Source organism: Nematolebias whitei, chromosome 9 (genome assembly GCF_014905685.2).
Source record: "Nematolebias whitei isolate Nwh7 chromosome 9, NemWhi1, whole genome shotgun sequence".
Lineage (NCBI taxonomy): Eukaryota > Metazoa > Chordata > Actinopteri > Cyprinodontiformes > Rivulidae > Nematolebias > Nematolebias whitei.
Genome location: NC_056506.1, coordinates 42,930,358 through 42,942,903, shown reverse-complemented (window position 1 = coordinate 42,942,903; position 12,546 = coordinate 42,930,358). Strand labels below are relative to the sequence as shown.

The 12,546-nt window shown below is 39.2% G+C and overlaps 1 protein-coding gene across 1 annotated transcript in view; it reads right to left on the bottom strand.

Annotated features, from left to right (window-relative positions):
• LOC119414282 (receptor-type tyrosine-protein phosphatase mu) overlaps nucleotides 1-12,546 on the bottom strand; it is a 203,234-nt gene that overhangs the window by 4,686 nt on the left and 186,002 nt on the right. Inside the window, exons 27-29 of the mRNA XM_037681376.1 lie at nucleotides 12,205-12,441; nucleotides 4,019-4,144; nucleotides 421-584 (exon numbers count right to left, since the gene is read on the bottom strand). Coding sequence (XP_037537304.1) covers nucleotides 421-584; nucleotides 4,019-4,144; nucleotides 12,205-12,441 — 527 coding nt within the window. The remainder of the gene's footprint in view (nucleotides 1-420; nucleotides 585-4,018; nucleotides 4,145-12,204; nucleotides 12,442-12,546) is intronic.

Here is a 12,546-nt window from a genome sequence, read left to right as displayed (position 1 = left end):
CAACAACAAAAAAAGAAACCGTCCAGATATCCTGCCTGAACTTTGTTAGAATGAACCTTAAAGGCTCCAAAAGGAAATGCATCTTTGCACATTTTAAGCTAACAAGTATGTCGTCACAAGAGCCATTTTACAGAAAGTGTGTCTTGTGATTTTATTGTAGGGACATGCTTTTAACACGCATGTTAAAATCAGAAATGTCTTCCAGATTATCAGCTTTTCAAATCACTCTGCAGCCCTTTGATCACTTTAAATAACTCTGTTTGGTTCTCTTGAAACAAAACACTTGCCACCCATGCAGAGGTGAAGCTGAAAGCGCAGAGGAGGTTTTTTCTTGTTGTTGCAGTGAGAGTTTTCAGTCAGTAGGTGGAGATGTTTCATTTTTCAAAGTTCTTGCTGCCTTCAGGGAGTGAGAGAACTCACAGACAGTGCACCACGGTGCGTCCCTCGCCACCGTCGTACTCCTCCTGCCACTTGTCCACCTGTCGGATGAGCTTGAGGAAGGAGCGCTTGGACATGGGCGTGTCTCTGTACATGGGCCAGCCCAGGAACTGGAACTGCTGCACCATCCGGTAACCGTCTTGAGGCTGCGAGGGGTACAAGGACAAACCGGTTATCACGTTAACTCACACACATGTTGGAAGGGGGGTGGGGGTACAGGGAGGCTGTAGATCTAAGCCTGATTGAGGCCAGATGAAGATGGATAAAGAGCACAACTGTCACTGAGGAGATGATTGGGAGGTGAGACAGGGTGATGGACGAGCTCAGCTGGAGCTGGAGACAGACGTCTCCACGGATCAATCACATATTCCTGTCACGGATCATATGTGGTGAAACATTCGTGTACTTAACGTGTCCGAGTCAGTGGATGTTACAGTGTGTTGATGAGAGGAGGAGACTGCTGGGATAAAGAGCTTACGCAGATGAGCGCAGGTAACGCCAGCGCGGGATGGGACCTCCTCTGCTCCTGGACGTCTTCTGATGCAACGTTAAAGGGTCAAATGTTAAAAAGCTGCTGTGGCGTCCTCAGAAGGAAGACGCTGTTTTTCTTACAATGTTTTAATATTTCTTTATATTGGTTGTAGCGGCAATCTAGAACTGGGTTAAGTCCAAAAGTTCTCAGTTCGACCTGATTACTTTTCAAAACTTTCATTCAAGTCCATCCAGCGGGTCATGAGATATTTTGCTGACAAACAGAGTTGATTCCAGTCGCTAATGGCAATACGTTAACCAAAGCTCGGTTAGAGCTCAGACTATAAGTTGGGGATCAGTGTCAGCTACTACCGCTCTATCACACTGCCATGTGCTGCGGCGGCCATCTTGTATTGTCTTGACTCCAGAAGTTGTAGATGTCAATCCAATGATCACTTTCACACGCATACACACAAACGAGCTAAAACATCATCACTTCACGCAGATATTTAAAGCATTAAGCTCAATTTAAGCGAGAAGGGGTTCTCTGGAGACCAAAAACTGGGCGTTTCTGGAGAATAGGTGTTTGTGGGGGGCAAACACTGATTGGCAGCTGTATTTGCTGGCTCTTCAGGTAAGTTACGTCAGCTCTTTTTTAAAAAAATGAAGGTTTTTAAGAAACAGCGTTATATCTACTGTCAAACACAATAATATTCTCTTTTGTTCTTGGGTTGTAGGCTGCACCTGACACAAACTGGTTTGAGTGTGGTCTGGGTACAATGAAATATGAAGCATCTGAAACGAAACCTGCTCCTATTTGTCAAAAAGTCTGGTCTCAATTAAAGATCATGAGTCCTGTAACAAGATAACGGCCCAAAACAAACGCTAAAAACAAAATTTTCTCTTTCGAAGTTCCTCTATGAGATCTGATCTATGAAAGGAGCTAAAACACGGAGTAGGATTGACCCTTAAAATGTGAGACTGCTGAGGAAGTGAACCAGTAAACAGAAATATCTGCTCCAGTTGCAGAAATCTGACAGAAACTGACAATCACTCATGTGCAGTGACTGATTTAAAAGGTTGAACAAGAAAATCTGTAGTTAAAGGAAACATCCTTTGTCCCAAGGCCAGTTTAAGTATCATTAATATTTTGGTTACTTTATTTTTTTTCTTTACGAAACAATTGTAATTATTTTCACATTATTCAACAACCAAAACGGATTTTGTTTTTTAATGTAATGGCTAGGTATTAAAAAAAAAAAAATTTAGCCCTCCCCACTACCCATTTATGTTGCTCTTATTTGGAAATGTAACCGGAAGTTCTGTGTTAAGAGAGACGGAAAGTTAAGGTTGCTATGTCGAACCGGCTAACACCATAGACATGTCTGTGGTTAACGCAAAAGGCTTGTATTTTATCGTCCAGCCTTTTTTTTGGTCCAATCAGGTGTGGCCCTCCGGATACACCCATTTTTCTATTGTCCAATCAAATGTGGTCTCCAGACACGCCCATTTTTCTATCGTCCAATCAAATGTGCCCCCTGGACACGCCCATTGTTTTATCGTCCAGTCAGATGTGGCCCTCCAGATACCCCTTTGGTACTTGTCTGCAGAGATACCTACTTGATTTAAACTAGTATCGCAATAATTATAGTAACTTTCGTTCATTTTTTTTCTTTTAGCTTTTTGGTGAATTTGTTTAATTTGGTGCTTTAAAAAGCATTATAAAGTTATATCAACTGCTCACCCATCACTTGCACACAATCCTTGCTCTTTGATGAATATCCATGAGCCAACATTTAGCTAAAAATGTTACCTGATGCATATTTTTGTACTTTAAATTAGGGCTGGACAATAATTTGATATCGATATATATCACGATATACTTTTATTCAATAACGGCGATATGAGTTTTAAGCACATTTTCAATATTTCGATTTGATTACAGCATTTCACTGACGCATTTCTTTTTCTGTTCGGGTTGAAGCTGCCGCTTCAGTTTCAAGCAAAACAGAAAAAGCCGCGGCACAACCACGTAAGTGCGTGGTGATGTACACCACAGCTTGAAGGGGTTAGCGGTAGCAGGCTAGGCTAAAGCTTCAACGCGTGGTAAGTTTTCATTTCAAAATGAGTGCCCATGACCGTCAGAATGTGACTGAACAAGCTTTCACAAGCGAACAGAAAGCAGATGATATAAGTGATAAGAGAGGAAAGACTAATTTGGCGGCGTGGACGTGGTTCGGAACTACAGGTTTCAGTCGGTGTGCTGCAAAATGTGACGGAGAGTTGTTCCAACAGCGATGGGAACACATCTAACTTGTCCACTGGATAGAATATGCTGAGAGTCAGAAGATGAAGCACAATAAAAGTTTGAGCCATTGTGTCCCTGAAACACCACCCCCAGCTGTATCAAAAGAGAAACACATGCTGCATGGGTTACGTTACGCTGTTTAAAGTTAAAACTATTAATATTGACAAAGTTGAGAGTTTTATGCTTATTTGACGGTGATTTCAAATTTTTTTGAAGGCTAAATACAAATAAAAGGTGAACATAAATTTATTTGTACAGTTTTTCTGAGGATTTTATATTGTTTATATCGATATCGGAATTATATCGTTATCGACCGAAATTAAGAAATATATCGTGATAAAAGTTTTGGCTGTATCGTCCAGCCGTACCTTAAATATGTGTCTTCTTTTGGTAGACTCCAAAAGACCCAGACCCTGTGCTTTAAAAACCATTCTGTGTTCGGCAGATACCACATGAAAATGTGTGTTTCCTTTAAATTTGGTGGGAAAGAACAACTTTTAAAGGTCCACTTAAATTGCAGTGAAACTCTGATTTCTGCCTTTTCAACTACAGGTGAAAATTTGATCAAGCTGTCTGAAAGATTTGGGGCCAATCACATCTCGGTCCAATCACTGGTGCAGTTGTGTCGTTAAAGAAAGCAAAAAAAAAAGAGTGCACAGCTTGAGTGGACAGGCGGAAACGTGTGCGGGATGTGTGAGGTGTCGCTGCAGAAACTGTTGTGAACCCAACGAGGAGGACGAGCTGCACAAAAAGCTGTAGCGACGGGTCATCGTGGTTTTAACGCTCTCTGTGTCGACGTACCCGAGCGGCGTTGTAGATCCGAAATATTCTGCTGATGATGTCCTCCTCCAGGTCGGCAGAGACAAACTCCACCTGGATGGGCCCGTGGCGGTGGACTCCGTTTTCTGGCCAGTACTGCGGACACAGCTGAAGAAAACACACATTCACACACATGAAGATGGAGATACACAAACACACACACTAGATTCAAAGCGCTGAGTTTAGACCCTTACTTGAGCTTAAACGGTTTATAACATATAAAAAATAAACCTAAAATAATTGAAGCGAGTTTAAAGTTAAAAGCGTTTCACAGGGGAGCAATCAATAAAAAAAGATTGGTTTATTGAAAAAAACTACAATCTTTTACAAGTCATGACTATTTAAACATTCTTTGTTCTGTTTTTACCCATTTTTCAAAGCACTGGCAAGCGTAAAAAAAATTATTTTCAGTTTTTGTAATTACGATGAACTCAAGTGACCTTATTAAATAATCTTAAGCTTAGTGAAGGACACATTAGTAATAATAATATTACTAATAATCACCGAATAATCATCCTGTATTTCTCAAATTAGACAAATGTTTGGTAACTCTTTAAGACAGATTGTTATAAATAGAAGGCATGCACTTATTTATGTGTAAAAACAGATGTTGTTGAGTATAGTTGCAGCGAGTCAACAATCTTGTGCTGCATTCACTGAACCTCGAGGTTAGTAAGTTCAAAAGTTTTTTTTTCCCCTTTTGTTATAACTTTGTTATGAAACCAAGTGTAAACTAGAGAAATTGCATTTCCTGTGGAAATGCAGTGTGAATGCTTATTGCAGAAGTACTTGCTGAAAAACAGCTTAAATTAGCTAAAAACATGCTGAATTGTAGCTGAAATGAAAGAACAAGCCTAAGCTAGCAGTAGAAAGCAGAAAAAAACACATATTTGCTGAGAATTATGTTTAAATAAGCAGACGTGAGCACAAAAATGAGGAAATTAGCTAAAAAAGCTGAACTTAGCAAAAAATAGCTGAAAAGGCAGAAAGAAGCGTAAACTACCAGAAGGAAGTGGAAAGAGCTGAGATGAGCTTTAAATATGTGGAATTAGCAGAAAAAGCAGCTGAAATAGCAGAAGTAGTTGAAGTTTGCAGAAATAAGCTGAAAGTAGCATAACAAGCTGAAATTAGCAGAAAGAAGTTAGAAGAAGCACAAAAATGTTGTAGTTAGCAGAATCAGAAAGGAGCACAAAACGGCAAAAAAAAACCCAGCTGAAATTAGCTGAAATTTTTTTAAAAATTTGCACATGGAAGCTGAAAGAAGCTGAACCAGAACAAAATGTGAAAGGAGCAGTAAAAGTTGTTAACAGATCTGAAGGATGTAAAATGAGCTCAGTTCATTTTCTATGAGAAAAAAAAAAAAAAGGCAGAAAATGCTAAATATTTTAAAAAGCTGAAGTTGCACCAATACCAAAAGTCATAGCACCTTTCTCCTGAAAGAGCTGAATGTTTTGATACAGTATGAATTGTTTAAATAGCTTCAAAACTGCGGGACAAGAAACGTGCCGAAAAATGTACAGAAGAAAAATGGATCACAACTGTGTGAATGCTTCATAAACATTCACACAGTTATTATCACAACTTCGCAAGTCTCTTCTAACTTTCTAACGTCAAAGTAAAATGAACCAATAATGCTCTGGCAGCTCTTATTTGCATATTTTACATCCTGACCAGAAACTTATTATTGCCGTTCTTCATTATCTTCCTGCAGATGAGAATAAAATTTCAGTTTCTTTTTGTTACTGACTGCACCATTAACAGAACAACAAAAATGAACTGGTATCGTTTTTGAAAGCAGATGTTCACATCATTAGCCTCTAAAAAAAGTAAAAAAATAAAACAAATGCACCCAAAGTGAAGCTTAGGACTTATAAAATTAACATGCGAGCTTTATTGGCAAGCTGTTACCTTTCCCAGTGTTTGTATCTGCATTTTATTTATACAACCTGCCCAGTTTAACACGACTCACTGAACTGAAAAAGAGAGGGAGGTTTCATGAAGACATTTCATTTCTTTTCCAACCAGAGAAGGCTTTTATGCTGAAGGTAAAACGTCTTCATTTGCACCCAAAGAAAGACCAGTCGTCTTAATTTCATGCACTCCAGACTCTCATTTGTGACTTTCCTGATTAGAAAACACTAATTGGGACATTTAGAAATCAAGATATATATATAAAAAAAATCTCAACAGTTCACTTTAACTTGGAAGGATTTTCAAAAAAATCAACTTTGCAACTGATTTTATGGAAGCAGGAAATACATAACAGGGCTGAGTATTCCTTTAACGAGATGCTGTTCTTTACGTGCACTTTCCTCTTATTCTGTTTCGTTGCTTTTAGGTTGCGCTTTACAAAATCTAAACTGAAAAGTTCAGCTTCTCTCCATTGGCTCCCTGTCAAATTCAGAACAGAACAGAGCTGTCATTTCTAACCACGGACCGGGCCGGGCCGGGCCGGCCATAATAATGTGCTGGATGGGCAGATGGGTCAGTGTCAGGCTTTTGATTGTGTTTGCGGATGCGCGCGGCTGACGATCCAAATGGCAACATGGATTGCCATACAATCCAGTTATATGGCAACATGGCTTGCCATAAAATTCAATTATATGGCAACATGGCTTGCCATATATTACCAGCCACACATGGCCATTTGACCGTGCGCTGACCGGCCTTGAAAGAGGTAAAAAAAATAGTACAGTTAAGCTTCAGATAGGACTACTGCCAGGCAGCGATCCATCAAAGTCCAAATGGACGTTCATTCAGCCGCTGCACTCAGCAGACACGCGCGGCCGACGACCCAAACAGGTAAGATCCCAAAATATTCTCGCAAACATGTCAGAGCAGGGTCCATGTCTGAATAATGCAGCATGCAGGCAGAAAGAGTGATTTAATTTGCTTTGACGGCCATGAAAGGACAAACACCCTCTCAGCTCTGATCTTCTGCCTCTTTTTACTCAGCCGTGCGCGTCCGCCGACAATTAATAACTATATAAGCAGTCAAAGCTTAATTTAAAATGTCGGGGTTTTTTCAGGTTCGGACCTGTAATTACTGTTAATTCGTTGGGTCGGGTTGGAAATGATGGCTACGGGCTGGGGCCAGGTCGGGTTAGATTTTTTCGACCCGAATGCAACTCTAGAATATAATTCAAAATCTTACTTCTAATTTACAAAACTCTCAAAAACCTAGTTCCATCGTATATTACAGATTTTATTGTTCCATATTTTCCTAACAGAGCACTTCGCTCTCAGACTGCAGGCTTACTTGTGGTTCCTAGAGTTTCCAAAAGCAGAATGCGAGGCAGCTCTTTCAGTGATCAGGCTCCTCTCTTGTGGAACCAGCTTCCAGTTTCTGTCCATGAGGCTGACACATTGTTCAGTTTTGACTGGGTTTAAGTCTTTCCTTTTTGATGAATCCTATAGTTAGGAATGGCTTGTGTTTCCTGAGCTATCCCTTAGTTACACTGCTATAGGCTTAGACAGCTGAGGGACAAATTAACCACATATCCTCACTCTGCTGCTGTTTTTACTTGTGTACTCTGCCCGTTTGCATTTGTAAATGTAACGTTTTTTGTCTTTCCTCCTATAGAAAGTACATCTGGATCCGTCATTCTATGTTTGTCTGTTCCTCCTTCCTGTTCCTCTCTAACCCAGCCGGACAAAGCAGATGGCCACTCGTTCTGAGCCTGGTTCTGATGGAGGTTCCTTCCTGTTAAAAGTGAGTTTTTCCTTTCCACTGTTGCCTTTGTACTTGCTCAGGATGGGAGACTGTGACGAAATGAAGATTCAACGTGTCTGCTGGCTTCTTTAGATAGATGATTTTTACCATTTGGCTTTTTATGTATGTGAATGTTTTTGAACAGTGCCCTGAGATGATTTCTGTGGTGACTTGGCGGTAAATGAACTGAACTGAATAGTTTATTTTATTTTATTTTCCTTATTGTCCTCTATGAAGACTTTGGGGCAGATAAAAAAAAGACTGATTTTTAGTGAGAAACTGTTGGACAAGAAATGTTTAAAAACTATCCAATAAAAAAGTAAATACATAACACAAGAATTGATTTTAATCAGCGTCTCATCCTTGCTCTCAGTTTTGTTGTTTCTCATTCAAGCTTCCTGAACAGAACAGAGCTTTACACACAGAACCGTCGATGGTGCACCTTCCTACATGGGAAAACTGTGAACTTGTTTCCTTGTACTTTAAAATGTACTTTATGAGAAACAATGAGTTATTAAATCTGTTTTCTCCCCTTGTTTATGGCTTCATCCTGCAACTGGTTGCATTATGTTGTTGAGCTGCTCACTGAAATTTAACTTGAGCCAAGAAGAAGCTTGAACTCTGCAAAGTAGTAACATAAATTGAGCTTTGATCTGCCTTTAAACGAAACCAGCTTTGAAAAAAACAAAGTATATATATACTGGTATAAAAAAGTAAATATAAAGTCAAGGCTTTCATATCATCTTGCAAATGATAACATTTTTGGGTACCACTTTACAATAAGGCTCCCCTTTATGGTTAATAAATAGTTTATAGATAAGTTTTTAATTCCTTTATAAACACTTTATAGATTGTTAATAACTGCTTATTATGCATTAATTAAGGGTGACAGAGAGACAAAACTATGTTGTACTTTATCACTGCATTATAAGTATCTACAACTAATATTATATCCTAAAAAATTAGGTTTACATATCTTATTGTGCTTACAAGGTAGTAACTTAGTTTTAAATGTTTAATATAACAACTCTAGATGAAATATATAGGTGAACAGATTTGTCTCACTATTTGGCAAAAAACGGGTCAGTTTTGTCTCTGTTACCCGTAATTAATGCATAATAAACAGTTATTAATGATTTATAAAGTGTTTATAGAGGAATTAATAGTGCATCTATAAACTATTTATTAGCCATCTATAACGGGAACCTTATTGTAGAGTGGTACCATTTTTGCCGTTTTGGTCCAATCTTAAATGTAACATTGTGCACCATCACAGGTGGTTTGAGCTCAGAGTTCCCGTTTATAAAGACGCTGAGCTTCTACAACACCAAGTTTAAGCTCAACATCTGTAAAGCTGATTAAAATAGAGCAATTTTTTGTGTTTTTTTTTTTAAAAGGTCAGTTAGCTGTAGCAGCCATCCTAAATGTGGTTGACTCCAATCAGTTGTAGATGAATGTCCTATGATTATTTTTAAAAATACCTACAATGTGTGTGAGTCAATCAGCCAATTACGTAAATAAAATGCTGCGTGTGGAGCGAGCGAGTGAATAAACATTGACTAAACAGACTATTTAGCCACAAACAGATACTCCAGAACCCCAAAAGATGGATCATTTGATAAATCTGGACCTGTGACAATACAGCTTATTGAAAAATAATTTTTCTGTGTTCATTTTTTTTTTGCGTTTGCAATAATAGATGGACAAAAAGGGAATTAAACAAGTTGTTGTCTTGGATTCTGTACAAGCAGTCAAAAATGAAAAAATAGAAATAACTGGAACAAGAGAACAAACTAGTATACAGCAATCTATAGCTATGGTCCAGACAAAGGCCTTGTATAATATTTGACCTTAATTTATGACCTAGACCTTAGAGCTGGGGTAATGAAAAGATTATGCGACACTCTGTCTGGTGGTGGTAAAAATGTGTTTCATGAGAGGATCAGAAGTTATGGTCTGGACAAGCAAATACTTTGTTTTGACTTTGACCTTGATTTGTGACCTTGAACTTGGAGCTGAGGTGATGAAAAGTGTATGTGATGCTCTAGTGATCATGTACACGCCTGTGAAGTTTCATTAAATTATCTTGAGCAGATCAGAAGTTATGATTCAGAAAATAAAATTTTACAGACATACATACAGGGGGATATTATAATACCATACTATATTTTTCAGCCTACAAGTCACGTTTTTTTATTTGCATAATTTGCATGCCCTTCAACTTATATGCCGAAGCTATGGATTTATGGATTTTTTCCTATATTGATAAACCAATTTTTGGCTGAGATATGACCGTTTTCATTCATTCTGACTGAAAATGTTGAACACTACCATTTTCAGCAACTAGATGGCAGTCGAGCAGTATGGCATGCCATTGTGTCATATAATGGGTAAAAGTGGCTATTAATGACACAATCGGCTTGCCATACATTGCCACATTCATCCAGCTTGCTTGGAGTTATTGTCAAATCAGCTTCATTTTGTCGCGCCGCCACAGCAAAATGAAGCTAATTTGACCATTAAAGTGCATTTATTAAGGAAAAGTTAGACACACCTTTGCTATAATGCCGAGCAAACAAATAATTGTTTTTAAGTATTAATCTTGTTAAAGTTCTTCTGTGCACGCTTCCGCGGCTGCCATTTGACAGCCGATCAATTTTTGGCACAACACCAGCCCACATTTCCATGTTGTCAGTGTTGACATGTAACAAACACGACGCATCAGCGGTGACGTAAAATAGATGCGTCTTGTACAGTGAAGCAACATATTTATGTTTTTTCCCACTTTATTAGACATATTTGGACTGATGCAACTTAAAGGGCTGTCAATGTGTATGGCGGAAAATACGGTATTTTAGATTTATCAGCATTTAAAACCAATTTTAGTTGCTCAAGATGAATCTGCACCGCATCAAAAGCAGCCTCTAAAAAATTATTATTAATTTTTTTTTTTTCATTTACCCTTTATTTATACAGCTAGTCTCATTGAGCCACAAGAACTCATTTTCAAGAGAGACCTGTTTAGGGAGCAGATGCATTTTTGATGTTGTTGGTACCGGGGCTTGAACCGGCGATCTTCCGATCACAGGCCCCCCTTCTTTAGCCTCTGCGCCACCACTCCACCTCAATGCCTGAGCAATTGAATTTGAACAACAGTAAATTACACAATCATCAGCATAAACGTGGTAGGAGGCATTTAGCTAATTTTCACACAGTGCAGTAATGTAAATTGTAAATAAGATGGGCTCCAAGACAGAGCCCTGGGGTACACTATTTTTTACCTTAAGAAAATTCATCCATCCACTCATTCATCCGCTTATTTTTATTTTCTATTTTTGGCACAACACCGGCCCACATTTCCGGGATGTCAGCGTGTAACAAACACGTCGCTTCAGCGGTGACGCATAATAGATACGACTTATTCGGCAAAGCGCCATATTTATGGATTTTTCCACTTTATTAGACATATTTGGACTGATGCGACTTGTAGGGCGGTGCAACATGTACAGCGGAAAATACGGTAATACCAAAATAAAAGTAAAAACAAACAAAAAAAGGCTCATTAAAAGTGTTTTTGGCTATTCTAAAATCAAAGCCACAAACTAAGGACTATAAAACAGACAAATCTCTAATTTCTACATTGCAGGTGAGGAAGTTCAGTTCAAAACATGCACCTGTGGAGCCTCTTGCTCAGTTGGCTCTTAGCACACAACACAGGAATAATAAAAAAAGACACAAAAAACGACCTCAGTAGAATTTAAATGAACACGGCAAGAAACCTGAGCACAGATATACTAACATGCACTCGCTTTATTCCTCTAATGCACGAAAGCTCAAACATGTCCTGAATTTGCATGGCAGTTTAAGCACCACTTTTGGAGCTTCCTTTGAGAACCTGTCAAAACCTGACAAATTTAGCAGATGCAAAAACAAAGAGGTGGATAGAGGAGATAGCAGAACTCCATCTCCCTCTCCTCCAACTACACCCACCTGTGCTGCTTTCTTGGCTGCCTGACGGGCCGGCTACAATGAGAATAATGAATGAAAGGCCCTTTCTATCCAGCCAGCCAGTCAGTCAGTCAGTCAGTCAGTCAGCCTCTGAGGGAAAGGGGATTTGGGTGTGGGGGGAGCAGCCTGGCTTCAGGCTTTGATCCCCGGGTGTTATGACAGAGCCTCGGGCTGAGAAATCTGGAAAGCCTTATCCAGAGGCCTCTTTCCACTTTCATGGCATCCTCTCTGCAGCATCTCCAACATTTCAAACATACTCTGCGTACGTACACATATACAGTGCTTCTAACAACAACAAAAAAAATACATTTGTGATTTTTCCCCCAGAGTTTACACATAGTTGTGATGCACAGCCTACTTTTTGTGCAGGTCTACTCAACTTTATGCTATGTTCCCTGAAGAATCCTAGTGTGTGAGTGTTTGAGCTCATGTATCAGGCCTGGATTACCTGAGCCGGGTCCACATCATTAAGCATCACTATGGATGTGCAGTGGTAGTCCAGCACCAATCTCCAAAAGTCCTTCACTGTGTTTGGCAGTGGGTGTTGGGTCACTATGAATGCAGAGGGTTGCTTGTAACTCTGGAGGAGGAAGAGCAGAAAAAAACACGATGCTGAACTGTTTCTAATAGAGTTTGCGTCCTCTGGCCTGCGTCTGATGGAAAACTCTTCTTTATGGAGGCTACACTGGTGCAAAAGACTTTAAAGGAGGTCTTTGGCTTTTTGGGGTTAAGACAATCTTGAACCTGAAATGTTTTTTTTCCCCTTAGTTTCTTAAATAAATAAGAATAT